Below are 26,843 nucleotides of genomic sequence, written 5' to 3' on the forward strand. Positions count from 1 at the left end.
GCACCTTTCAAGCCCTGACTTCGATTCTCACTGCTCTACCTGCCCTGGCCCATTTCAACCCTTCGGCACCTACGAAACTTCGAACAGACGCCAGTGGCCATCGTATTGGCCGTATTCCTGCCCAGTGCCAGCATGGCGTCTCCTGTGTAATTGCCTACGCCAGCCGACTGCTCTCTCGATGCGAGTGCAATTATTCAATTACTGAAAGGGAATGCCTCGCACTTATTTGGGCATTGACTAAATTTCGCCCTTATTTGTTTGGAACGCCCTTTTGCGTACTGACAGACCACCATGCCTCGTGTGGGTGGTCTTGACTTAAGGACCGTATACAAGGCTCTTAGGTGGCTGGGCCTTGCGCTTACAGGAATACACATTTGATATTGTCTAATGTCAGGCCGATTGCGTCAAGGCGCTGACTTTGTCCCGCCATCCCGTCGATCCTCCTGAATTACTTGACAGTACTGCTGAGAACTACGTGTTGCCCATATCAGAATTTCTGCATATCGGTGCCGAACAGCGTCTTGACCCTTCCCAAGAACCCAGTATAGACCAACTGCGCTCCGACGACTCCGATCTTTCCGTCAGTATGTTCGTGCTGCGTGACGATACATTCTTCCGGCGCAACTGCGCCGAGATGGTGTGGATATTTTGCTCATTGTCCCTTCTAATCTGCGCTCTACTATTTTAGCCAAACTTCATGAAGACCCTACATCAGGGCACTTGGGAGTGTCTCGCACGGATGATAGCGTATGCCGGCGGCTTTTCTGGCCAGGTCTTTATCGCTCTGGTCGCCGCTACGTTGCAACTTGTGACTTGTGCCAGCGAAGGAAGAAGCCGCAGCTTCAGCCTTGTGGTCACCTTCAAGCAATAGCAGTTTCTCCTGATCCATTTTCCCGCGTCGGCCTTGACCTTCTTGGGCCTTTCCCGACATCGAATTCCGGGTAACGATGGATTGCGGTCGCCACTGATTACATACCGCTGTGCGCTATCACGCGAGCTATCCCGACCAGCTGTGCCTCAGACATCGCTGATTTCCTCCTTTATGACGTCATCCTGCTTCATGGTATTCCCCGTCAACTGATAACGGATCCGATTTTGTTAGCTAGCATTCCATACGAATTTCGGTAACACATTTTGCAGTCCCCTAAAATTCACAATTACCGAGTCCAACTTCTTTTCGTGTTCCCAACACGGCTTCCGTACCTTGCGATGCCCGCTCGCAAGCTTAACCTAGGTTAAAGGAATATAGATACCTAATTTTTGGGTTCTTGTTCTATCATTTGTAGTGATGTCTGAGATGTAAGTACACGGATCACCACGTCATATTCGCCTACAATTGCTGAATAGTTTATAATCGAAAGATTTTTTTCATCTGTTTTGGTTTCGGTTTCAACAGTCTACCGATGGCTATGACGTCAAAGTGAAGTCTGGATGACGTCAGGGAAGAAAAACCAGTGATATAATTATGCCTGTGCGATTTGAATTCGCTACAATGATAAAGTCAACCTGTCTCAAGTAGAGGAATCACAAAAACTGCAGAGTCAGCGATTATATCGCTGTTTTTTCATACCGCGCGTCAAGACTTGATAATGACGTAACAGCCATCTTTCAGCAGCTGAAGCCGAAACTGATAAAAAAGAAAATTAAATTATAAATCATTTAGCTACGGTAGGCGAAAGCCGCGTGATTGTAGATATACAGGAATTTCTTCGGCATTATTAACAAGAAGAAAATGCCCCCAAAAATTGGTGTCTACACTCCTTGAAGCTTGTGAGCCCATGAGCGCTGATTAAGAATTATCTAATTCTTAACCACCGCTCATGCGCTGATCGGCACTCCGTGGAATTCTTTGGTGTTGAAAAAGTGCTCTAACTTGCAGCCATTGAAAATAAGTGAAATAAAACTTGGCCCTGATATTCTCATCAAGATAACTCCTCAATGCAAATAACTTCTCACTGGCTTGCAGCATACTTCATTCTGGCATGCCGCAAAAGTCGGGATCATTAGGTCCTCTACTCCTACATTTCACTGACGAGCCTGCATATTGCGTATGATTTAATATTCATCTTTTTCAAATTATTTTTTTTGCATTGCGATAATGAGGACATCTTACCATACAAATGCAATTTCTACTTGACACATTTTGCTTGTAACGATTTTCATCATCGTAATAACAACGCACGTGGAGCCGTACTATCCCACTACTACCTTGGAGGAGATTCTCCCGCTACCTAACTTGCTCAAATCGGATTAGGGGAGATAATAATTGACTTTAACAGCACGTTAAGATACACCATTCAAAACTTCCCTTCTCTCCCCGTTTCAATGAAGTCGCTTTCATACACGAAACATTGGTTCGAGTGAAACTAAATTATGTATCATCTATACGTATTTCAAATCTCAACTCTAAAATATGATTCATCGCCCTAGTATTTGCTCGACATTGAATAACGTTTTTATATTTCGTTTGTCACAGCTACAATCGCCAATAAGGCAATGCAATGCATCGCAATGAAAAGCTTAATGGGGCGTTTTCTCTATGTCGCAAGCTTGCGATAAGGCACATGAAATCATGTAAACCACTGTCTTGCAGGTGCCGGAGATGGCTCCTGCTCTTATTGTTGTCGGTAACCCTCTTGCGAAAATCCTCTTCCCCTTTCGTCTTTGGTCACACTTCCTGCAGAATCTGTGCTCTTGACGCCCTCGTTTTTTGTTCCTAAAGCGCCTTCGTAATGAAAAGAAATGTCTATTTAAAACAGCTAAACTCGTCAATAGCCCCGGTACTTGGTCGAAATATTTCACATCTGAAAAAATGTTCGAATCACTATCAGCGAAAGCCAAACGCGTAGAGTACAGAGTCAATCACACTTGTCTACAGCGCTCGAGCGGTGTGATGCGGAAATAATTTAATGCACTTGTAACGCAACCGCTTTATTAAAGGCGATGCGCTTGTGCCTGTGCGGTTCGCATGACTTCTCGGCTGCGCTTGATTGCAAGTGTTGTCAGTTCAAGCCAGTACCTAATTGAAAATTTCACTTTACTTCTTCCACACAGCACCGCTCGACCACTCTGGACAAGTGGGATCGACTCTATACGCATATGCTATTTGGGATCCGCACAAATCATACCTTGGCAGCATTCTCGAATCTGTACAAAATCGATCCGCTCGTTTTGTTTACTCCGACTACAACTACTTCACTAGTATGTCTAAAGTCTCAGGATAACCTGTCTAACCTGTCACTTCTTACCCATCGAGGTAAAATGTCTCGATTTTGTCATTTTCATAAATTTTTTCTTCACAGCTATCAAGCTCTGTCATCCTGCCCTTCACCGGACTTCACAAAGTGTCAGCCACCGCTAAGTGTTTATCCACCGCCTGTACATACTACTGCGCATATTTCCTCATTATTCATTCGAACTGCAAAAGACTGGGCTGATCTTCCCCCTGCTGCCGTGGTCCACTCCAGTCCATGGCATTTCAAAAGTTTCATCAACAAAACAGTTTACTGATATGTTAACTTATTTACTGATTAGATTTTGTGTTATTATCCAATTCAATTAAATTCAATTCAGTTTATTTTTAACACGAGGTTGAAGGCACTCAGGCGAAAAAGCTGTATTAGGACAGCTGTAATACAGATACAGATGTAATAACCAGTATCTAGGGCACTTTAAATGTATTTTAAATAAATAGATAAGTCCCCAGCAGGTGACGAACATCTACCTCTGCCGTCGGTGTGTACTATCATTTCGGGCAGTAGCGAGTCTTTCTGAGAACCCCATCGGCATGTGACCGACAAGGTAAGGGTATCCCAGCCTGCAGCTGTAGTGTAGTGCTTCTGTGCCCGAGTCAGGGAAGGATAGCTTCACAAAGTTGCCGCCTTGTTTCTTTTCGTTGAGCAGATGACTACGTTTGCTTTCAGATCAATCTAAAACCGTAGAACGTGAAACAAGCTCACTCTGAATCATCATTACGATCCATTTCACACTGATCATGATAACGAAGAACGCGTATGAAGGTGCTTCGTTGTTCAACGAATAAATCATGCACGTGCGATTTTCTGCTCTACTGCCGTTTGTTGGTTCTTTGCTATTCATCGCAAAGGTTTGGTACTGAGGGTCTTGAAGTTAACAAAAAAAAATGGTTGATCTAAGTTTGATATCAGTATACGTGCGTTTGAAACATGTTGACGATCCGCCAGGAGCTTGAATTAAAGTTATATAATTGATGCAAAACTTTAAAATGATGAAATGTATAATTTTGAGGGGCAGCGGAGCACAACTGCTTGATTACTATGTTTTTACACAGTTGTTACGGCGCTGTAATAAGTTGAAGAAAAATGAAATACAGGCCTCAACCTTTTTCACAAAATAACTGCGGTGACATCAGGACAGTTTGTGATCGCGGAACTCTGAGACTCAACGGCACTGCTATTCATCTCCGAACGGTTTTCACGGACAGCACAGACCAGGGGGCTCGTGCGAGTATAGCATAACGCGCGACAGAGGAAGAGGCTTCTTTTCGCTTGTACAGCCTACGACAATGACGAGCAGAAAGATGGTAATAATCACATACGCATCGTGTCTCGCGTCAACTTGTGAAAAAAAAAAAAAAAAACCTTCAGCGCTCAAGCACTGGAGTCTTTGACTGAGATGTACGGCAAGCTGCGCTTCGCATACATGCACCGCATACATGTGGAGACAAATTGTGAGCATAACTGGTTGATGACTTTTCAAGCGTTGCGCAAGGGCCTCAATAACAGTGAAGGTCAGGCGTATCTGCCGGCATAAGGAAGCATTCACAAAAGCGAGAAAAAAATTTGATACCCTCGGCGGGATTCGAACCCGCAATCCCCGGTTAGACCGACGCCTTATCCATTAGGCCACGAGGGCACTTTTTGTTTTTTTTTTTGAGCATAACCGGTGGATGACTTTTCAAGCGTTGCGCAAGGGCCTCAATAGCAGTGAAGGTCAGGCGTATCTGCCGGCATAAGGAAGCATTCACAAAAGCGAGAAAAAAAATTTGATACCCTCGGCGGGATTCGAACCCGCAATCCCCGGTTTAGGAGACCGATGCCTCATCCATTAGGCCGCGAGGGCACTTCTTGTTTTTTTTTTTTAGCATAACCGGTGGATGACTTTTCAAGCGTTGCGCAAGGGCCTCAATAGCAGTGAAGGTCAGGCGTATCTGCCGGCATAAGGAAGCATTCACAAAAGCGAGAAAAAAAATTGATACCCTCGGCGGGATTCGAACCCGCAATCCCCGGTTTAGGAGACCGATGCCTTATCCATTAGGCCACGAGGGCACTCTTTGTTTTTTTTTTTTACCATAACCGGTGGATGACTTTTCAAGTGTTGCGCAAGGGCCTCAATAGCAGTGAAGGTCAGGCGTATCTGCCGGTATAAGGAAGCATTCACAAAGGCGAAAAAAAAATTTGATACCCTCGGCGGGATTCGAACCCGCAATCCCAGGTTTAGGAGACCGATGCCTTATCCATTAGGCCACGAGGGCACTTTTTTTTTTTTTTTTTTCTTTATTGCCGGGCTCCGACAACCAATTCAGTACATCACGATACACTATATACAAACACAGGCAAGACGTGGAACAAAAAAGGAAACGCTGTCAGTTTTGTACTGACATTGTCACTTAAAATTCCCTTAGGCCTGCCAAGGCTTCCAGCCTTGGCAGCCACTGCGGCACACATTCAAGTGTCTTCTGCACTTCAACGAAGCGGGAAATGCTCTCCCGAAAATACAACCGTGCAGGCCTCGCATCAGGATCACAATAGAAGCCGGCCATGCGGGAGCGCCATACAGAGTGGAGGCCAGCCAACATTACGAGATCGAAAGGAAAACCATCTTCGTTATCTGTCGCCAAATATCTGATCCCGTGTGGATCTAGAGGGAAATCCTTTTTCACTGTTCTCTGCAGAACATCCCAGAAATACACTCCTTCCCAGCAGTGAAGAAAAACATGATCTATAGTTTCGGGTATCTTGCAGATTAGACAGTTAGTTCCCCATGGCAAGAAAAAACCTCGTTGTTCAAGGAATGTTTTGACTGGAAGTGTTTCAGTATGAAGTTTAAAAAAAAAAGGACTTCATGCCTGGTGTCACCTGCATTTTCTTCACCCGTTTGAACACATTCTGGCCCGGCTCTCCACTGTGCATGGCTCTGTACATCGGTACAGGAAGTATGCTGTCGCACACATCTTTGTACAGTGTTTTCCTTTTCACCGCAGACAAATAATCGTTGGAAAATCGTACTGTCAAGAAACATACGCTCATCACCACCTCCTTGAAAAAGCCCTTAATTGGCCCTGGCATTTCATTCGTGCCGATCACAAAGTTTGGCAACGCCCGTCTTAATCTCATTTGGCACACCGTTCGTAAGAAAGAGTCTTTTGTGTCCCGGAAAAACAGAAACCTGTTAATAAGCTGTCGCACAAAGAGGTGCGCCAGACCAAGACCGCCGTCCTCCACCTTTCTGAACAAATTTGTTCGGCTGCACCTTTCCCACTGCGATGCCCAAATAAAGGTGGCAAACACTCTGTGCAGCTTTTGCACATTTAGCCGCGAGCAATGCAAAACCTGCATTAGATACCATAATTTGCTTATAAAAAAAAGATTACACACAGTTGCCTTGGCAAAAAACGAGAGAGGAACCCCCTTCCATCTGTCTGCTTTCTCACGTATTTCATGCGCCTGGCTTCTCCAGAGGCCATCATTGCTTTCGTAGAATTGCAGAGGGACACCCAGGTACTTCACTGGGGTCTTCACCCACGTTACGCCTGCAAACGTGTCTGGGGTTGACGCCCATTCTCCATGCCAAAATCCCAGGCATTTTTCCCAATTGATCAAACTCCCTGTGATGTCCCGAAAACATTTTACCTCTTCGACCACTGCTATAATACTTTCTCTATCAATACAACACACTGCGACGTCGTCGGCATATGCTAAGAGCTTCACTTCGGCAGCTTGGAGTCGAAAACCGTGAACAGAATCATTTTTAATAATAGTCAAGCATAGTGATTCGATGTACAGACAAAATAAAAGTGGGCTGATGGGGCAGCCTTGGCGTACCGCACGCTGCATGGCAATGGGGGCCCCCAGTGACTTGTTTACAATAAGCCGCGTTGAGCAACTCCTGTACGCCATGACCACACCCTCTCTGATAACCGAACCGACATTAATATGGTCAAGAATGGCGAACAGGATAACATGTGATACACAGTCAAAGGCCTTCTCTAGGTCGAGCTGCAAAACCGCGACGCCAGATTGCATGACATCACAGCACTCAAGCACGCACCGCATCTTGTGTATGTTGCTTACTATAGACCTTCCCTTGATTCCACATGTCTGGTGGCACCCTACTATGTCCTTAATCACTGTCTGGAGCCTAGCTGCTAAGACTTTCATGAATATTTTATAGTCAACATTGATTAAAGAGATGGGCCTGTAACTCGTTACAAGGCGAAGTCTTTCTGTATCGTCAGTTTTTGGTATGAGAACAGTATGTGATGTACTATATGACGGTGGTAATTCTTTCAGTTGGTATGCCTCATTGAATACAGCTGTAAGCACTGCAGACAACTTATCTTTGAAAAACTTGTAGAACGCGGCACTCAAGCCATCGGGCCCAGGCGACTTTCCGTCGTTCAAGTTTTCAATTGCTCGGCACACTTCTCTTTCGGTTATTGGCCGCTCCAAAACTTCTTTTACCTCGTCGGCCAGTCGCGGCATCTGACCCAGAAACATCTTTTTGAAACCGTCCAAGTCAGCTTCATGAAACGCGAATAACGCCTGATAATGCTCAAAGAACTCTCGCCCAATGCCGTCGTTATCTGACACCACAACGCCGTTCCGCTCTATCTCGCATACGTGGTTTCGTTGGCCGTTCGTTTTTTCCAAACCTAAAGCCCGCTTCGTGGGTACTTCGCCCGCTTTTAGTGCATTTGTTCTAGCTCGCACCAGCGCGCCCCGATAACGCTCTTCTTCGATAAGCTGTAATTGCTGTTTTATAATCCTCACGTCATCTTTGAAAACGCCTGGCTTTTTGCATTCCTCTGTTATTAACATCTTTAGTGTTTTCTGCAGTTCGTTTTCTTTAATTTTTTCGTGAAATCGAATCGAACTGGCCCTATCAATCGCTGTGATTTTGATTTGCTCTTTGCATAGTTCCCACTGTTGTCCCACCTTGCAGTAGTCGTTCATATTTATTCTGTTGGTTTCTTCTGTCACTTTTGCTACAAAATATTCGTCGTTGAGAAGCTTAACGTTCATTTTCCACATATCCCAAGCAAACTTCCTAACTTCTTTCTTTGTTCCTATTACGCACTTAACCAGACAGTGGTCAGTAAAACACAGCGGTAGCACGGTGTAAGTGCGGCATTTTGAGATCAAGTCGAGTGCTACATAAACCCGGTCTAGGCGTGCGTGGCTTGTCCCCTGGAAATGAGTGTACTTCACTGCCTGTCCACTCTCTAGGACTTCGGCCACGTCGATTAACTCGGCTGCGGTAACAATATCAGCTAATAAATCTGTGCTCTTATCTCGGAAAGCCGTGCCGCTGGTTTTGTCTCTAGATTTCAGTACACAGTTATAGTCCCCCAAAATAATGAGGCATTTTTCAGGGTCCACATATTGCTGAACCATAGCGAAAAAATTATATCTCTCATCCACTGCATTTGGTGCGTATATGCAAATAACCCGATATTCTCTTTGGCAATAACTAAAATCACAAATAACGAGTCTTCCAGAGGACCCTGATGTGATGCTCTGAACAGTAAGACCCGGTAACTTTTTGACAAAGAGTACGCATCCTGCCGACAACCCAACAGCGTGGCTAACCAGAGCGTAGTACCTTGAGGTAAAACGCAGCACCATGCTCCCAGTCTTCTCTTCTCCCTCGACTTTTGTCTCCTGAACAGCTAGTACGTCAATGTCATTATCTGTTATCAGCCGATACAATTGACTTTGTTTTCTTTTGCTCGCTAGTCCTCTGACATTCAACGTGGCTACACTTAGAGACGGTTCAGGTGCCATTGTTGCTCTAATCATGAGGTAGGCCCAGGAGCATGGTGCTTACCTTTAACGTCTAGCAAGCCGCTAGACGCCTCCGGAGCCGCCCGGCTGGCCGGTCTCGCTTTTCGGCGGGGGTGGCTTGTCGACAGGTTTTCGTTCCGCTGCGATGTTAGGTCGCGGCTTGAAGGACGACCGCCGTCCCTGCACCGCTTTCACAGGCGGCTCGTCAACACTGCTTGTATACGGCATGTCGTCGAGATCGCCGGCTGCGTCGTGGGGGCGTTTAATTGCAGTTCCGGCACCCACTGAACTTACATTGCCATTGCCTGGGGGCTCCTGACCCTTCACTGCTGCTGGCTGCTGCGCTTGACTGGATCCATCTTCGTTGATGTCCGACGCTGCCGATGATGGGTTTTCCACCATTTCACTTGCCCTGTCCGTGCTTTTATCCTGGGCTCCTTCGCTAAGGAGAGGCATTTCTGCTCCCGAAGCAGTCGCTATCTCACCAGTCCCCTCCGCAGCGTCCTCCGCCTCAACCTCGTCCATGAGGTGCTCGGTGTCATCACTCGCCGCCGTTCTCGTTGCCGCGGCGTAGGTACGGACGCACTGCGAGTCCTCATGCCCAAATCGCCTGCAGATCGAGCAACGCGGCACCTTGCACTCTCTTCTCACGTGGCCCGAGCCATGGCATCGCAGGCACTGCATCGGGCGACCAGGTGCGACAACTAGTGCCAGTTCACCACCGACCCGTAACTGGTGCGGCAGGTCTTCTATTTTCATGCCGTTCTTCAGCTTCAAAAGCACCGACCTTGTTGTGGAGCCCTTGTCACTCACACCCTGCACTCGCCAGCGCTCTCGTCTGACATCCATTACAGTCCCAAAGGCCGCGAGTGCGGACCGGACGTCCTCGTCCGCCACTCCATGCAATAGCCAGTGAAGCTTCAGCTTCACCTGCTGTTCCTGCGGGTCGATGATAACACAGCGTCGCCTCTTCACCATTAGCTCCTTCACACCAAGCAGCCGTTTTGTAGCCTCGGAACCTTTAAGGGTGACTGCCCAAACGTGGTTAACCTGGTAGGCTCCCAGGGCCACCACATCCGGCAGTAAGCCTGTAGGCAAGAGCGCATCTCGTAAATCTTCAACCCTGTAGGGCCTTGCTCGCACGTCGCCGTGCAAAAACACGGTGTTCTGAACGATGCGTCCGGTTGGCAGCTGAGGCAGAATAAGCTGATAATCGCTGTCTTCGCTATCTGAGATCCTGTTTCCGCGGCCGGTAAAAGCCGCAATCGCCGCTCCGTCGGAGCACATGATTCCGCGTCCGTACACGGTGGTGGCCGGAAGTAGAATGAGGCCACGAGGGCACTTTTTGTTTTTTTTTGAGCATAACCGGTGGATGACTTTTCAAGTGTTGCGCAAGGGCCTCAATAGCAGTGAAGGTCAGGCGTATCTGCCGGCATAAGGAAGCATTCACAAAGGCGAGAAAAAAATTTGATACCCTCAGCGGGATTCGAACCCGCAATCCCCGGTTTAGGAGACCGATGCCTTATCCATTAGGCCACGAGGGCACTTTTTGTTTTTTTTTGAGCATAACCGGTGGATGAGTTTTCAAGCGTTGCGCAAGGGCCGCAATAGCAGTGAAGGTCAGGCGTATCTGCCGGCATAAGGAAGCATTCACAAAGGCGAGAAAAAAATTTGATACCCTCGGCGGGATTCGAACCCGCAATCCCCGGTTAGACCGATGCCTTATCCATTAGGCCACGAGGACACTTCTTGTTTTTTTTTTTGAGCATAACCGGTGGATGACTTTTCAAGCGTTGCGCAAGGGCCTCAATAGCAGTGAAGGTCAGGCGTATCTGCCGGCATAAGGAAGCATTCACAAAAGCGAGAAAAAAATTTGATACCCTCGGCGGGATTCGAACCCACAATCCCCGGTTTAGGAGACCGATGCCTTATCCATTAGGCCACGAGGGCACTTTTTGTTTTTTTTTGAGCATAACCGGTGGATGAGTTTTCAAGCGTTGCGCAAGGGCCTCAATAGCAGTGAAGGTCAGGTGTATCTGCCGGCATAAGGAAGCATTCACAAAAGCGAGAAAAAAATTTGATACCCTCGGCGGGATTCGAACCCGCAATCCCCGGTTTAGGAGACCGATGCCTTATCCATTAGGCCACGAGGGCTTTTTTTTTTCTTTATTACCGACTTGGCAGCTACAAAGAACGATGAAAAGTCGCATGGTATTAAAAACACAAGTCACTTTCTTACAGGTTTCTTGTGGTAGAATGGATTAGGTGACATGAGCTTGTCCAAGACTGGCAGCCAATCTGGGGGTTGAGATTGCCCTCCGAAAACATCACGCGTGTACATTACACTTTCAACAAAGTATTGATGGGCTGGGTGTACGACAACATGCTCATGGCGAACATCCATCCGCGTTCTCCATATGCTGTGCATACACAAGACCATTAATAAATCCCTGGGCACTTCTCCTGGCTGGGCGTATGGAAGGTAGCGTATGCCAAACGGCGTTATTGGTAAGTCCTTTTTAATAGTACGCTGTAGCACGTCCCACAAAAAAACCGCATCGTGACAACCAAGGAAAATATGCTCTATGGTTTCCAGCTTTTTGCAAATTAAACAGTCAGCAGACCAAGGCACGAAAAGGCCTTTGCTTTCCAGCCATGGCTTCACCGGAAGAGTGCCGGTATGCAATTGAAAAAAGAAAGATTTAGCGGACGATCTGATGGGCATTCTTTTCACTCTTTTCAACACGTCCCGCTCTGGATCCAAAGCATATACAGAGCGATAAAGAGGCACAGGTAAAAAGGTTTCCAATAAATCTTTGTACAGCCGTTTTCGCGTAACAGTACACATATACTCATTTGAAAATCTCGCCTTCACTATTTGGAAGGACGCGACAACTTCGCGAAGAAAAGCACTTAGAGCCATTGGCCCTGTAGACATAGTGGAAACTACATATTCCGGCAGTGAATCCCGCAATCGCACCTGGATTAGCGTTCTAAGAAAAACATCGCTTTGTTCGCGCAAAAAAATGAACCTTGTTACAATCTGCTTTAAGTATAAATGTGACAAGCCCAGTCCACCGTTATGCACCGTATGAAAAAGATTGCATCGACTGGTACGCTCCCATGTTGAAGCCCACACAAATGTGGCAAATACCCTAAGCAGTTTTTGAACAGAGATTCTTGACATAGATAACACTTGCAGCATGTAAAAAATTTTTGCAACTAGGAACATATTGCAAACGGTAGCTCTTGCGAACATAGAAAAGTTATGTCCTCCCCATTTGTTTGTTTCGGTTTTCACTTGCTCAGCTTCACCGGCCCAACATTCCTTGCTTTCACGGTAATGCTTTAGTGGCACACCAAGGTAATTGCCTGGCGTTGTTGTCCATTGCATACTGGAGAATAATGCAGGCGCGTATTGCCAGTTTCCGTGCCAAAATCCTAAACACTTTGCCCAACTAATTTCACTTCCACTTGCAGTGCAAAAAGCAGTGGCTTCTTTTACAACTTCTTGCACGCTCTCATGGTCAGTACAAAAAACCGCAATATCGTCCGCGTATGCCAAAACCCGAACTTCACTTTGAAAAAATCTATAACCGCGTATGTTTGGCCTTGTAAGCAATCTTAGACAGAAAGGCTCCAGATAAAGCGCAAACAAAAGGGGAGACAGAGGACAGCCCTGCCTTACTGACGACTGAACAGGTATACGATCAGTTAACTGCTTATTCACGACCAGTCTCGCTGAACAGCACTCGTAAACCATTTTCACGCCCTTTGTAATCACGGAACCAGCATTGACATACTCTAAAACAGAGAACAAAATTTCATGTACCACTTTATCAAATGCTTTGTGGAGGTCTAATTGCATCATGGCTACGTGGTCATGCATCGCGTCACAACATTCGAGTACACTCCTTGCTGCGTGTATGTTAGTAAAAATGGTCCTTCCTTTTATACCGCATGTCTGATGTGGGCCTACAAGAGAAGTAATTACACGTTGGAGTCGTCGCCCTAATACTTTCATGTAAATTTTATAGTCAACATTCGTTAGACTTATAGGACGGTAAGACGCTACAGACTGAAGCTTAACATGGTCATCTGTTTTCGGGATTAGTACAATGTGTGACATTCGAAAAGACGGAGGAGGTACCTTCTTTTCGTAGCATTCACTAATAACTCTTTCCAGTAAAACAGCCATTTCTGTTGGAAAGGCCTTGTATATGGCAGCACCAAGACCATCTGGTCCGGGTGACTTATTGGAATTTAATTCCCAGATAACGGCCTCAATTTTCTCGGAAGTAATACTTGCTTCAAGTGTCTGCGCCACTTCGTCTTCTACTCTTGGCATCAGCGACAGAAAGTCTTTTCTGAAGCGTTCAATGTCCGGTGTTTTCAGGCTAAACAATTCCCTGTAAAATTCTACAAACGCCCGTTCAATCGTTTTCTTTTCCGAGGTAACTACGTTCTGATAGCAGATTTCTTTTATCTCTTTTGACACTGCGTACCGTTTTTCATCACTAAGTGCCCTTTTCCTGGGCGTCTCTCCGAGCCACAATTTTTCGCTGCGTGCCCTTATCACCGCACCGCGATACTTCTCTTCGTCGATCACCTCAAGTTTGGTTTTTATCCTTTTAATATCTTGGGCGAACAAGCCAGGCTTAACGCTCTCCATGCTAAGCATGTATTCAAGTGTGCTACGAAGTTCTTTTTCTTATTCTCTTTCTTTACGTCGGAGAGTGCATGATCGGTCAATAGCAGCTATCTTAATCTCGCACTTAAACTGCTCCCATGCTTGTATAAAATTAGTCATTTTGTAACATATGCTTAATATATTCTTTAACTTTAGTGGTAAACTCCTCATCCAGCAGCAGTTTTTCATTAAATTTCCATAGCTCCCAATTGAACTTTGTTGCCTTACTTTTCATGCCTAGAGTAATCATTACGAGGGAGTGGTCACTAAAGCTCATGGGAAGTGTTTCATATTCCGAGCACAAAGCACACAATCAATGGGAACATATATTCGGTCCAACCTTGCATGACAGCTACCTTGAAAGTGCGTGAACTTTGCTTGGCCTTCATGCGTCATTATACAGCCAGCATCTTCAAGCTCTGCCTCAATAACAATGTCAATAAGTAACTCTGCACTCTTGTCACGAAGGACACGGTCTGTTGTTCTATCTTCCGGTCTACAGACACAGTTGAAGTCTCCAAGAAGAAGAACACGCCTCTCATGTATTAGGAAGGATTTCATATAGTGAAAAAACTCTTCCCGCTCTAACGTTCTACTCGGCGCATAAACGCAGATCACTCTCCAGTCCAATCCAGAAAAACTGAAATCACATATCAAAAGCCGACCACTCTCACACGAGAACACAGACTGCACACACTCTATGCAATTTCGAATAAAAATGACACATCCCCCCGATCTTCCAACCGCATGACAAACTAAAACACTATATCTAGAACGATATATTTCAGCCATTTTCTCTGTTTGTTGTTCGCTTTCCATTTTGCTCTCTTGAACTGCTAGTACATCAATTTCATTTTCCAGCAGAATTCGGTTCAGCTGCAGTTGTCTCCGACGCGTTGACAGCCCCCTCACATTTAGTGTGGCTACGCGCAAGCTAGTGGTTAAATTGGTCGCCATCTCAAGAAATTATAAATCGCGAAACATATATCACTCACATCGCTTTTGCAGAAAGACATCATTGCGGTTGATTTGTTGCACGGGATGACCATTCTTCCTTTTTGGCGAGTCCGTCCGTCGTTCCAAGCGCTGCTCCCGATCATGGACCGGGCTTGTAACGTCTCGACCGGAAAGGGTACCCCCGCTATGGCGGAGGCACAGGTGACACAGTTCTCCGGTCTGGGGGCACGTTTGGCCTTGGCTTGAAGGACGCCCGGCGAAGGGGGGCCGCCTTCAGTGGAGGCTGTCCGCTTTCCGCTCCTCCTTGGGTTGATTCCTCGTTGACACTGTCTTCGTGCACCCGCTTCACAGGCAAGGTAGAAGCAGCTGGCATCTCAGCTTCAGTGTCCCCCTGTTCCTCACTGTGTTGCGTAGCCGAAGCTGGGCTTGCAGCACTGGCATTGCCGTCTTCTTTCGTGGGTGTCTCGGACCCAGCAACATTCGGCAACGGAACAATCACATCTGACTCACAGGGTTCTTTAAGGGCAGGGGTCTTCTCAGAGGATTCTTCTTTCATCTCTGCAGCCTCATTGGTTCCACTGCTAGTTTCCTCGGCGTCCACTGCGTCCATCAAGTGCTCGCCTGCCACTTCACTCGGCACGGGGCCTGCAACGTTGGCATACGTGCGCACACACTGGGACTCGTCATGGCCGTAGCGACGACACAGCCCGCAGCGCGGCACACGACACTCACGACGTATATGTCCTTTCCCGCGGCACCGGAGGCAAAGCGGGGCTCTGCCTGGGACGTGGACGAGTGCGACGTCCTCGGCGACCCGAAGCTGATGCGGCAGGTCCTCGATGGTAACGCCCACTTTTAGCTTCAGCGTGACCGTTCGAGTCGTTGAAGCCTTGTCGACACACCCTTGCACTTTCCACTTGTCTCTTGATATTTCCGTTACTTTTCCATAAGCCGCCAACGCTGCTCGCACATCATCGTCGTGCACGCCGTGAAGCAGCCAGAAAAGTTTCAACCTGATCCCTTGGTTACAGGGGTCAATAACCACGCATCGGTGTTCCTTAACTTCAAAAGCTTGAGCTTGCAAAATCTTCGCTTTTGCCTCTTCACCTTTAAACGTTACCGCCCATACGTGATTCATTTGATATGCGCCGAGGGCAACCACTTCCGGCAGCAGTGAAAAACGAGCGAGGGAGTCTCGAAAGTGCTCCACCCGGTACGGCCTGGCTTTTACGTCGCCGTGCAAAAAAACAGTATGCAAAACACTCGAACCTGTAGGCAGATGCGGTAGAACCAGTTCATATTCCTTGGCAGGCCTTTCCGTGTTCCTGATACCACGGCCCAGCTGGGCCGCTGAATCCGCTCCTTGGGAGCCCATGATAATCACGTCCGTCACGCACGGTGGCCGGAAGTGGAATCCATTAGGCCACGAGGGCACTTTTTGTTTTTTTTGAGCATAACCGGTGGATGACTTTTCAAGTGTTGCGCAAGGGCCTCAATAGCAGTGAAGGTCAGGCGTATCTGCCGGCTTAAGGAAGCATTCACAAAGGCGAGAAAAAAATTTGATACCCTCGGCGGGATTCGAACCCGCAATCCCCGGTTTAGGAGACCGATGCCTTATCCATTAGGCCACGAGGGCACTTTTTGTTTTTTTTTTGAGCATAACCGGTGGATGACTTTTCAAGCGTTGCGCAAGGGCCTCAATAGCAGTGAAGATCAGGCGTATCTGCCGGCATAAGGAAGCATTCACAAAGGCGAGAAAAAAATTTGATACCCTCGGCGGGATTCGAACCCGCAATCCCCGGTTTAGGAGACCGATGCCTTATCCATTAGTCTTTTTTTATTGCCTGGCATTGACACAAATACACCGCACTGGAACTCAAAACAACAGGAACGAAGGAATAATATATGTACACAAAGGTAGTTAGCGTTGCCTCACACCCACTGATGGGCAGGCATTGTCATGTTAAAATTCCTTGAGCACCGTCAAAGGTTCCAGCTTTGACAGCCACTCAGGAGCACATGGTTGCAATTTAAGCACGTCGAGCCATCGCTGCACACTTTCACGGAAATACACGCGGGCTGGCCGTGCATCTGGATCACAGTGATAACCAGCCATTCGTGCGCGCCATATACTGTGGAGGCACATTAACATAACCTGGTCCAACGGCATATCATCGTGGTTATCCAATGGCAAATACCTAATGCCATGGGAATCAAGTGGCAACTGTTTTTTTATGGATGACTGCCTTGTCGTGGCGGAGGGGCTTGCGAAACTCGATGAAGTCGTGAGCTCTGCTGTGTAGGGCCACCCAAGATAGACAGGTCACGGCAGAGAGTTCTGACAAAATGTGATTCACTGGAGAAGATAATGGCAACCCACTCCAGTATTTCCTGCCAAGAAAACCCTATGGCCAGTCACAATACCATTATCGATATGGCGCCGGAAGATGAGCCCCCCAGGTTGGAAGGCGTCTCACATGTTACTGGGGATGAACAAAGGGCGATTCCTAGTAGCTCCAGGACGAATGAAGCGGCTGGGCTAAAGCCAAAAGGACGCTCAGTTGTGGATGTGTCGGGAAGCGACCGCAAAGTCCGATGTTGCAAGGAGATATATCACATAGCAACATGGAATGTAAGATCTATGACGCAAGGTAAACTGGATATCGTCAAGCGAGAAATGGACAGATTGAACATTGATATCTTGGGTATCAGCGAGCTCAAGTGGACCGGAATGGGAGAATTTAACTCCGACAACCATTATGTCTTTTAATGTGGGCATGAATCCAAGAGAAGGAATGGGGTCGCTCTCATAGTAAACAGAAGAATGGGCAAAGCAGTGCTAGGGTACAACCCCAAAAACGACCGAATGATTTCACTTCGGATCCAAGGTCACCCTTTCAACATAACAGTTATCCAAGTCTATGCACCGACCACTGCTGCTGAAGAAGCTGACGTTGAGAGATTTTATGCGGACCTACAATGCCTTTTAGACCGCACCCCATCATCAGACGTCGTTTTTCTCATAGGAGACTGGAATGCTAAGGTCGGGAGTGAAGAAATATCCGGAATTACAGGCAAGTTCGGTCTTGGTGAGCCAAATGAAGCTGGGCAGAGGCTAGTAGAGTTCTGTCAAGAAAACAACCTGACCATAGCAAATACTCATTTTCAACAGCACAAGAGGCGCCTGTACACATGGATTTCACCGGACGGTGTGTACAGGAATCAGATCGATTATATTATTTGCCGGCAGAGATGGAGAAGCGCTATACAAGCAGTAAAAACAAGGCCTGGGGCCGATTGTGGCACCGATCATCAGCTTCTTGTTGCCAAAATTAAGCTTCGATTGAGGAAAACGCAGAAAACTAGAAGGCCTTTCAGGTATGATCTGGATCAGATTCCATTAGAATATGCTGTGGAAGTGAGGAATCGATTTCAAGAATTAGATCTAGAAGACAAAGAGCCCGAAGAGATGTGGACTGATGTTCGTGATATAATACAAGAAGTTGCTACTAAGGTAGTTCCAAAGCAAAAGAAATGGAAAAAAGCAAACTGGTTATCTGAAGAGGCTTTGCAAATAGCTGAGAAAAGGAGGATGGCAAAAGGTATGGGGGAAAGAGAAAGATACAAGGTTCTCAATGCGGATTTTCAGAAAATAGCAAGGAGAGATAAGAATGCCTTCCTGAACATACAGTGTCAAGCAGTTGAGGACAACAGCCAATTAAGGAACACAAGAGCTCTGTATAAGACAATCAAAGATATCAAAGGAAGCTTCTGTGCTAAGCTGGGCGTGATAAAGGACAAACGAGGCAAGGACCTCACTGAAGCCTCAGAGATAAAGAAGAGGTGGCAGGAATACACAGAAGAACTTTACAAGAAGGACCCGGATGTGCAAACCCAACATAAGACGGTTGTGATTACTGATCTCGAGCCGGGCATCCTGAAGAGTGAAGTTGAATGGGCCTTAGCCAGCCTTGCTAAGAACAAAGCTAGCGGAATTGATGGTATTCCAGCTGAGTTGCTTCAAAACCTCAACCACGACGCTGTTAACACACTGCATACATTATGTCAAAAGATTTGGACAACCCTGCAGTGGCCACAGGATTGGAGGAGGTCAGTTTACATCCCCATTCCAAAGAAAGGCAGTGCCAAAGATTGTTCCAACTACCGCACGATCGCGCTTATTTCTCATGCTAGCAAGGTGATGTTAAAAATCCTGCAAGGTAGGCTGCAGCAGTATGTGGATCGGGAGCTTCCGGACGTGCAAGCTGGGTTTCGCAAGGGCAGAGGAACTAGAGACCAAATTGCCAACCATCGCTGGATCATGGAAAAAGCAAGATAGTTCCAGAAACCCATTTACTTCTGCTTTATTGATTATGCGAAAGCGTTTGACTGCGTAGATCACAGCAGATTGTGGCAAGCTCTCCAAGAGATGGGAGTTCCAATTCCCCTCATCTGTCTCCTCAGGAACCTTTATGAAGGGCAAGAGGCCACAGTCAGAACTGGGCATGGTCTTACTGACTGGTTTCCGATTGAGAAAGGGGTGAGGCAAGGCTGCATACTGTCGCCCTGCCTATTTAACCTATATGCAGAGTACATCATGAGGAAGGCCGGTCTGGACGAGTCTTCAGCTGGAGTGAAGATTGCTGGAAAACGTATCAACAACCTTAGATATGCGGATGATACCACTTTAATGGCAGAAAGTGAAGTGGAACTCAAGAGACTTCTGATGCGCGTACAAGAAGAGAGTGAGAAGTTTGGGCTTAAACTGAACATTAAAAAGACGAAGATCATGGCGTCTGGCCCTATCAAGTCCTGGAGCATCAATGGACAAGAAGTGGAAGCTGTGACAGATTTTCTGTTCTTGGGCGCCAAGATTACCTCGGAAGGAGACTGCAGCCATGAAATTAGGAGACGCCTGCTTCTGGGAAAGAGATCCATGGTTAGCCTTGACCGCCTAGTAAAGAGCAGAGACATTAGTCTGCCAGCCAAGATCCGTATAACCCGTGCTATGGTCTTTCCAGTTGTGATGTATGGATGCGAGAGTTGGACTGTGAAAAAGTCTGACCGCCGAAGAATTGACGTGTTTGAATTGTGGTGCTGGCGAAGACTCTTAAGCCATAAACCCTGACTGATCATTGGAGGGTCAAATTCTAAAGTTAAAGCTCAGCTACTTTGGTCATCTGATGAGAAGAGAGGAGTCGCTGGTGAAAGATTTGATTTTGGGAAAGGTTGAGGGTCGCCGGAGAAGGGGTAGGCAGCGAACGTGATGGTTAGATGGCATTCTCGAGGCATTGCAGATGAAGCTATGTGATGTTAAGAAGATAGTGAGAGACCGGAAAGCGTGGCGTGATATGGTCCATAGGGTCACGAAGAGTCGGACACGACTGAACGCCTGAACTGAACTGTTTTTTTACTGTCCTTTGCAGAACATCCCACAAATATACCCCCTCCCAGAAATGCAAAAACACGTGATCTATTGTCTCTGGCTGTTTGCAGTTGAGACATTGGGCCCCCCACGGTAGGAACATACCCTTCTCCTCCATAAATGATTTTACGCTCAAAGTACCGGTATGTAGCATAAAGAAAAACGTTTTAGCTCCCGGAGCAACTTGCATTTTCTTTACGCGTTTTAATACATTACTTCCTGTGCCTCCATAGTATAAATAAAGCTCGGTACAAGGGCACCGGGAACACCACTTCACAAACATCCTTGTATAATGTTCTCCTGTTAACATTACTTAAATACTCTTCCGAAAAACGTGCGCTTAAGAATTTCACGCTCAAAACAATTTCCCTAAAGAATCCAAAAAGAGAACCCGGCATACATTGTGTATAAACTACGAAATCAGGCAACGCTCGACCAAGTCTTTGTTGACACACTGTGCGCAGGAATGGATCGCTGGCATCCCTAAAAAACATAAACCGGTTGACAATCTGTCGCACAAACAAATGACCCAGACTAAGCCCCCAATGCTTCACCTGCCGGAACAAATTTGTCCGACTGCACCTCTCCCAACTCGAGGCCCAAACAAACACCGCAAAAACTCGATGCAATTTTTGCACATTTACACGGGACCAATGCAACACTTGCATAACATACCATAACTTACTAATTAAAAACAGGTTGCAAACTGCGGCTCTTCCAAATATTGATAATTGACCGCTTTTCCCTTTCTCTCCTTTTTCACGGGTTTCTTTGACCTGCTCTAGCCAGTATGGCTCGCTTTCCTTGTAAAATTTCAAGGGCACACCCAAGTACTTTGTAGGCGTTGTAACCCACGATACATTAGCGAAAGTGTCGGGGGTTAGCTGCCATTCTCCGTGCCAAAATCCCAGGCACTTACCCCAGTTAACTTTACTCCCTGTGACTTTGCTAAAATGTTTTACCACATCCACTGTCCTCTTTATACTCTCCTTATTTACACAAAAAACCGCAACGTCGTCTGCGTAAGCCAGCAATTTGACTTCTGACTCCTGCAGTCGAAAACCATCAATGTCATTGTTTTGTAGGATGCTTAAACACAAACTTTCAATATAAATGCTGAACAAAAGAGGGCTGAGGGGGCAACCTTGCCGCACCGAACGTCGTACGTTGATGGGGGCCCCTAGTGACTTATTGACAATTAATCTCGTAGTGCAGTTACGGTACGCCAAAGCCACTCCCTCTCGAATAGCAGAGCCGACATTAGCATAGTCTAATATACTGAACAGAATAGTATGTGCCACACAATCAAAAGCTTTCTCCAACTCCAACTGCAGTAACGCAACACATTCATGAGTTGCATCGCAGCATTCGAGCACACTTCTCGCTTTGTGAATGTTCTGAAAGATAGATCACCCTTTGATACCGCACGTTTGGTGAGGGCCCACTAGTTCGCATATAACCGTTTGTAGTCTGCCAGCCAGCACCTTCATATAAATCTTGTAATCAACGTTTGTCAGAGCAATGGGCCTGTAAGACGACAACTGCCTAAGCTTATCTGGTTGGTCAGTTTTCGGAATAAGTACTGTGTGCGACGATCCGAAAGACGCAGGCAGTGCCTTCACTTCATACGCTTCATTAAATAAGGCACACAACAAAGGAGATAGCTGTTCCTTGAACGCTTTATAAAAAGCCGCACTCAGGCCATCAGGCCCGGGTGATTTCCCTGGGTTTAAATTTTCTATTGCCTGCTGCACTTCTTTTTCGCTTATTGGCCGCTCCAGTCTTTCTTTTTGTTCCTCGTCAATTTTTGGCATCACGTCAAGAAAGGATTCTTTAAAACGGTCCAAATAAACCTCTCGGGACGAAAATAGATCTTCATAATACTCCCGGAAAGCTTTCGCGATTCCTTCGTTATCGGTTTCTGTGCGTCCTGCCCAATCTACCTCTGCCACGTGATTTCGCCTTGCATTTCCTTTTTCTATTCCCAACGATCTTTTTGTCGGCGTCTCATCCATGGCCAATTTTTCCGCTCTTGCACGCACTAACGCTCCTTGGTATCTGTCTTCGTCTATCAAGTTAATCTGTTCTTTTATTTTTCGAATATCCTCTATCCATCTGCCGGGTGCCTTACATTCCTGTTCGTGTAGTTTTGCAAGCAAAGCCTTAAGCTGGGTTTCTGTAATTTTCTTCTCGTACACCAGGCAACTTGATCTGTCAATGGCTTTAATTTTAATCTGTTCCTTGCACAACTCCCACTGTTTCCAGATTTCGAGAAAAGTCCCTGGCCTCACTTTAATCAATTCATTCAATACCACGCGTCTAAAGGCATCATCCTTAAGCAATTTATTGTTCAATTTCCATAACTCCCAGCTAAATGCATTGCTTCGTTTTTTGGTGCCGAATAAGCATTGCACCAAACAGTGATCCGTGAATGTCATAGGCACCACTCGGTATTCATTGCATGAATGAATCAAATCCAGCGACGCGTAAATCCTGTCCAGACGCGCGTGGCTAGAACCTTGGAAGTGCGTGTACTGAACGGCACGCGGTCCTTCCAAGCAATCAGCCACATCCCCCATATTCCATTCGCTTGTTAACTGGCATAACATTTCAGTGCTTTTGTCTCTGAATCCGCGTGTGCTGGTTTTGTCTCGAGCATTCAGTACACAGTTAAAATCGCCCAGCAATACTACCTGCCTTTCCGTACTTAACTGCTGCATAACATTCTCGAAAAACACTGTTCTTTCCTCCACACAGTTAGGAGCGTACACACAAATAATGCGCCACTCAACACCGCTGTATACACAATCAGCCACTACACACCATCCAGAAGAGCATGAGGAGTAGCCCTTTACAACCAGACCAGGCAGCTTTTTGACAAACAATACACACCCGGCCGATGTCCCAACTGCGTGGCTAACAATGGCGTAAAATCTAGCCGTGAAACGTCGCACCATGCTCCCAGTCTCTTCCTCCCCGTCAACCTTAGTTTCTTGCACGCCAAGCACGTCAATATCGTTGTCAGTTAAGAGCCGGTGCACGTGGCTCTGCTTCTTTTTGCCTGCCAATCCCCTGACATTTAACGTGGCTACTCTTAAGGTGGTTTCGGGCGACATTTTCATCAAGGGTGAAGAGACCGAAAGCATGGTGCTTACCCTTCCCGTCTAGCGCGTTGCTAGACGCCGTCGTTGGATCCATCCCCGTCCGGTGCGAGCGGCTGACCCGGCAGCGGGGGCACTTTATACGCTGCCCGTCTCTCTGATGATATGTTTGGCCTCGGACGTAGCGTGGACCGCCGGGATTGCCCCGTTTTTGCCGGTGGCTCGTCGACGCTGGGGGCTGACGCCTGGTTACCTTCGGGTTCGGACTGTGCGTGGGATCGCTTGGCTGGGGCTGGGACGCCTGGCTTACGAACACCGCTGGTGTCCGAGTGCTCCTCCCCATTATCCTATTCCATACCGTTTGCCGGCTCAAGTGACGTGCCTTCCTCATTGCTAGGGAGCTCAGGTGCAGAGTCCGCTCTCCCCACATCCCTCGCAGCATTGCCGCTTCCTGCCGAGTCCACCGACGAATCAGTCTCCCGTGTCTGCGTTAGCACCTCTCCGGCACCCTTCGCCGCCTCCTCCGCCTCGACCACGTCCATGGTGAGCTCCGCCGACCGTTCCGCAGTTCCATGTCCCGCGGCCGAAGCGTACGAAAGCACACAGGCAGCCTCGTCATGTCCGTAGCGTCTACACTTTGGACAACGCGGTACCTTACATTCACGTCGAACGTGACCGGTACCGCGGCAGCGCAGGCACTGCATCGCTCGCCCAGGCACCACGACAAGAGCTAGCTCTCCGGCAACTCACAGCTGGTGAGGTAAGTCGTCGACCTTAATGCCGGGTTTCAATTTCAGGAGCACAGTCCTCGTGGTGGACCCCTTCTTCTTGACGCCTTGAACTCTCCACCTTTCCCGGGTCACCTCGGTCACATTCCCAAACGCAGCAAAAGCCGTCCGGATGTCGTCGTCTGCCACACCGTGCAACATCCAGTGAAGTCGCAGCTTCACCTGTTGGTCCTCGGGATCGATAATGAGGCAACGGCGTCCCTTAACTTCGAGTTCCTTGAAAGCCGCCAATTTCTTTGTTGCTTCTGTGCTGCTTAACGTGACCGCCCAAACATGGTTGATCTGATACGCCCCCAACGCCACAACGTCGAGGAGCGCACCAGCCTTGACCAGGGCGTCGCGGAAATCCTCGACCCTGTATGGCCTGACTCGCACATCGCCGTGCAAAAAAAGCGTGTTAAAAACAACGCGTTCGGTGGGCAAAGTTGGCAGAATAATCTGATACTCGCTATCATCCATGTCGTCAAGCCTGTTTCCGCGGCTGGAAAGGGCCGCTATGATTCTGCGACCGTTCACTACGGTGGCCGGAAGTAGAATGCGCCTTATCCATTAGGCCACGAGGGCACTTTTATTTTTTTTTTAGCATAACCGGTGGATTACTTTTCAAGCGTTGCGCAAGGGCCTCAATAGCAGTGAAGGTCAGGCGTATCTGCCGGCATAAGGAAGCATTCACAAAGGTGAGAAAAAAATTTGATACCCTCGGCGGGATTCGAACCGGCAATCCCCGGTTTAGGAGACCGATGCCTTATCACTAGGCCACGAGGGCACTTTTTGTTTTTTTGAGCATAACCGGTGGATGACTTTTCAAGCGTTGCACAAGGGCCTCAATAACAGTGAAGGTCAGGCGTATCTGCCGACATAAGGAAGCATTCACAAAGGCGAGAAAAAAATTTGATACCCTCGGCGGGATTCGAACCCGCAATCCCCGGTTTAGGAGACCCATGCCTTGTCCATTAGGCAACGAGGGCACTTTTTGTTTTTTTTTTGAGCATAACCGGTGGATGACTTTTCAAGCGTTGCGCAAGGGCCTCAATAGCAGTGAAGGTCAGGCGTATCTGCCGGCATAAGGAAGCATTCAGAAAAGCGAGAAAAACATTTGCTATCCTCGGCGGGATTCGAACCCGGAATTCCCGGTTTAGGAGACCGATTCCTTATCCATCAGGCCACGAGGGCTTTTTTTTTTTTTAATTACCGACTTGGCAACTACAAAGATCGATGAAATATCGCATGGAATTAAAAACACAAGTCACTTTCTGACAGGTTTCTTGTGATAGAATGGATTAGGTGACATGAGCTTGTCCAAGACTGGCAGCCATTCCGGGGGTTCAGATTGCCCTTCGAAAACATCACGCGTGTACATTACACTTTCAACAAAATACTGATGGGCTGGGTGTATGACAACATGCTCATGGCGAACATCCATCCTCGTTCTCCATATGCTGTGCATACACAAGACCATTAATAAATCACTGGGCACTTTTCCTGGCTGGGCGCATGGAAGGTAGCGTATGCCAAACGGCGTTATTGGTAAGTCCTTTTTAATAGTACGCTGTAGCACGTCCCACAAAAAAACCGCATCGTGACAACCAAGGAAAATATGCTCTATGGTTTCCAGCTTTTTGCAAATTAAACAGTCAGCAGACCAAGGCACGAAAAGGCCTTTGCTTTCCAGCCATGGCTTCACCGGAAGAGTGCCGGTATGCAATTGAAAAAAGAAAGATTTAGCGGACGATCTGATGGGCATTCTTTTCACTCTTTTCAACACGTCCCGCTCTGGATCCAAAGCATATACAGAGCGATAAAGAGGCACAGGTAAAAAGGTTTCCAATAAATCTTTGTACAGCCGTTTTTGGCGTAACAGTACACATATACTCATTTGAAAATCTCGCCTTCACTATTTGGAAGGACGCGACAACTTCGCGAAGGAAAGCACTTAGAGCCATTGTCCCTGTAGACATAGTCGAAACTACATATTCCGGCAGTGAATCCCGCAATCGCACTTGGATTACCGTTCTAAGAAAAACATCGCTTTGTTCGCGCAAAAAAATGAACCTTGTTACAATCTGCTTTAAGTATAAATGTGACAAGACCAGTCCACCGTTATGCATCGTATAAAAAGATTGCATCGACTGGTACGCTCCCATGTTGAAGCCCACACAAACGTGGCAAATACCCTATGCAGTTTTTGAACAGAGATTCTTGACATAGATAACACTTGCAGCATGTAAAACATTTTTGCAACTAGGAACATATTGCAAACGGTAGCTCTTGCGAACATAGAAAAGTTATGTCCTCCCCATTTGTTTGTTTGGGTTTTCACTTGCTCAACTTCACCGGCCCAACATTCGTTGCTTTCACGGTAATGCTGTAGTGGCACACCAAGGTAATTGCCTGGCGCTATTGTCCATTGCATACTGGAGAACAGTTCAGGCGCGTATTGCCAGTTTCCGTTCCAAAATCCTAAACACTTTGCCCAACTAATTTCGCTTCCACTTGCAGTGCAAAAAGCAGTGGCTTCTTTTACAACTTCTTGCACGCTCTCATGGTCAGTACAAAAAACCGCAATATCGTCCGCGTATGCCAAAACCCGAACTTCACTTTGAAAAAATCTATAACCGCGTATGTTTGGCCTTGTAAGCAATCTTAAACAGAAAGGCTCCAGATAAAGCGCAAACAAAAGGGGAGACAAAGGACAGCCCTGCCTTATTGACGACTGGACAGGTATACGATCGGTTAAATGCTTATTCACGACCAGTCTAGCTGAACAGCACTCGTAAACCATTTTCACGCCATTTGTGATCACGGAACCAGCACTGACATACTCTAAAACAGAGAACA

General features: G+C 47.1%; 2 protein-coding genes and 7 non-coding genes across 9 annotated transcripts; all 9 read right to left on the bottom strand.

Annotated features, from left to right (window-relative positions):
• Positions 1–5,233: 5,233 nt before the first annotated feature.
• On the bottom strand, positions 5,234–5,306 carry TRNAR-CCU (transfer RNA arginine (anticodon CCU)). The gene has a single exon. It is a non-coding gene; the product is annotated as a tRNA-Arg (tRNA).
• Positions 5,307–5,439: 133 nt separating this feature from the next.
• On the bottom strand, positions 5,440–5,512 carry TRNAR-CCU (transfer RNA arginine (anticodon CCU)). Its single transcript has one exon. It is a non-coding gene; the product is annotated as a tRNA-Arg (tRNA).
• A 3,337-nt stretch (positions 5,513–8,849) lies between these two features.
• LOC146193897 (uncharacterized) lies at positions 8,850–10,358 on the bottom strand. Its single transcript, XM_084600136.1, has one exon. It carries the CDS (start codon positions 10,329–10,331, stop codon positions 9,108–9,110), a length of 1,224 nt encoding a protein of 407 aa, XP_084456262.1. The 5' UTR covers positions 10,332–10,358; the 3' UTR covers positions 8,850–9,107.
• Positions 10,359–10,515: 157 nt separating this feature from the next.
• On the bottom strand, positions 10,516–10,588 carry TRNAR-CCU (transfer RNA arginine (anticodon CCU)). The gene has a single exon. It is a non-coding gene; the product is annotated as a tRNA-Arg (tRNA).
• A 333-nt stretch (positions 10,589–10,921) lies between these two features.
• On the bottom strand, positions 10,922–10,994 carry TRNAR-CCU (transfer RNA arginine (anticodon CCU)). Its single transcript has one exon. It is a non-coding gene; the product is annotated as a tRNA-Arg (tRNA).
• A 131-nt stretch (positions 10,995–11,125) lies between these two features.
• TRNAR-CCU (transfer RNA arginine (anticodon CCU)) lies at positions 11,126–11,198 on the bottom strand. Its single transcript has one exon. It is a non-coding gene; the product is annotated as a tRNA-Arg (tRNA).
• A 3,677-nt stretch (positions 11,199–14,875) lies between these two features.
• LOC146193901 (uncharacterized) lies at positions 14,876–16,066 on the bottom strand. The gene has a single exon (XM_084600137.1). It carries the CDS (start codon positions 16,064–16,066, stop codon positions 14,876–14,878), a length of 1,191 nt encoding a protein of 396 aa, XP_084456263.1.
• Positions 16,067–16,254: 188 nt separating this feature from the next.
• On the bottom strand, positions 16,255–16,327 carry TRNAR-CCU (transfer RNA arginine (anticodon CCU)). The gene has a single exon. It is a non-coding gene; the product is annotated as a tRNA-Arg (tRNA).
• Positions 16,328–24,699: 8,372 nt separating this feature from the next.
• On the bottom strand, positions 24,700–24,771 carry TRNAR-CCU (transfer RNA arginine (anticodon CCU)). The gene has a single exon. It is a non-coding gene; the product is annotated as a tRNA-Arg (tRNA).
• Between the last annotated feature and the right edge of the window lie 2,072 nt (positions 24,772–26,843).

The sequence above is a fragment of the Amblyomma maculatum genome, chromosome 4, assembly GCF_055883805.1.
Source record: "Amblyomma maculatum isolate TAMU_Amacu chromosome 4, ASM5588380v1, whole genome shotgun sequence".
Classification (NCBI taxonomy): Eukaryota; Metazoa; Arthropoda; class Arachnida; order Ixodida; family Ixodidae; genus Amblyomma; species Amblyomma maculatum.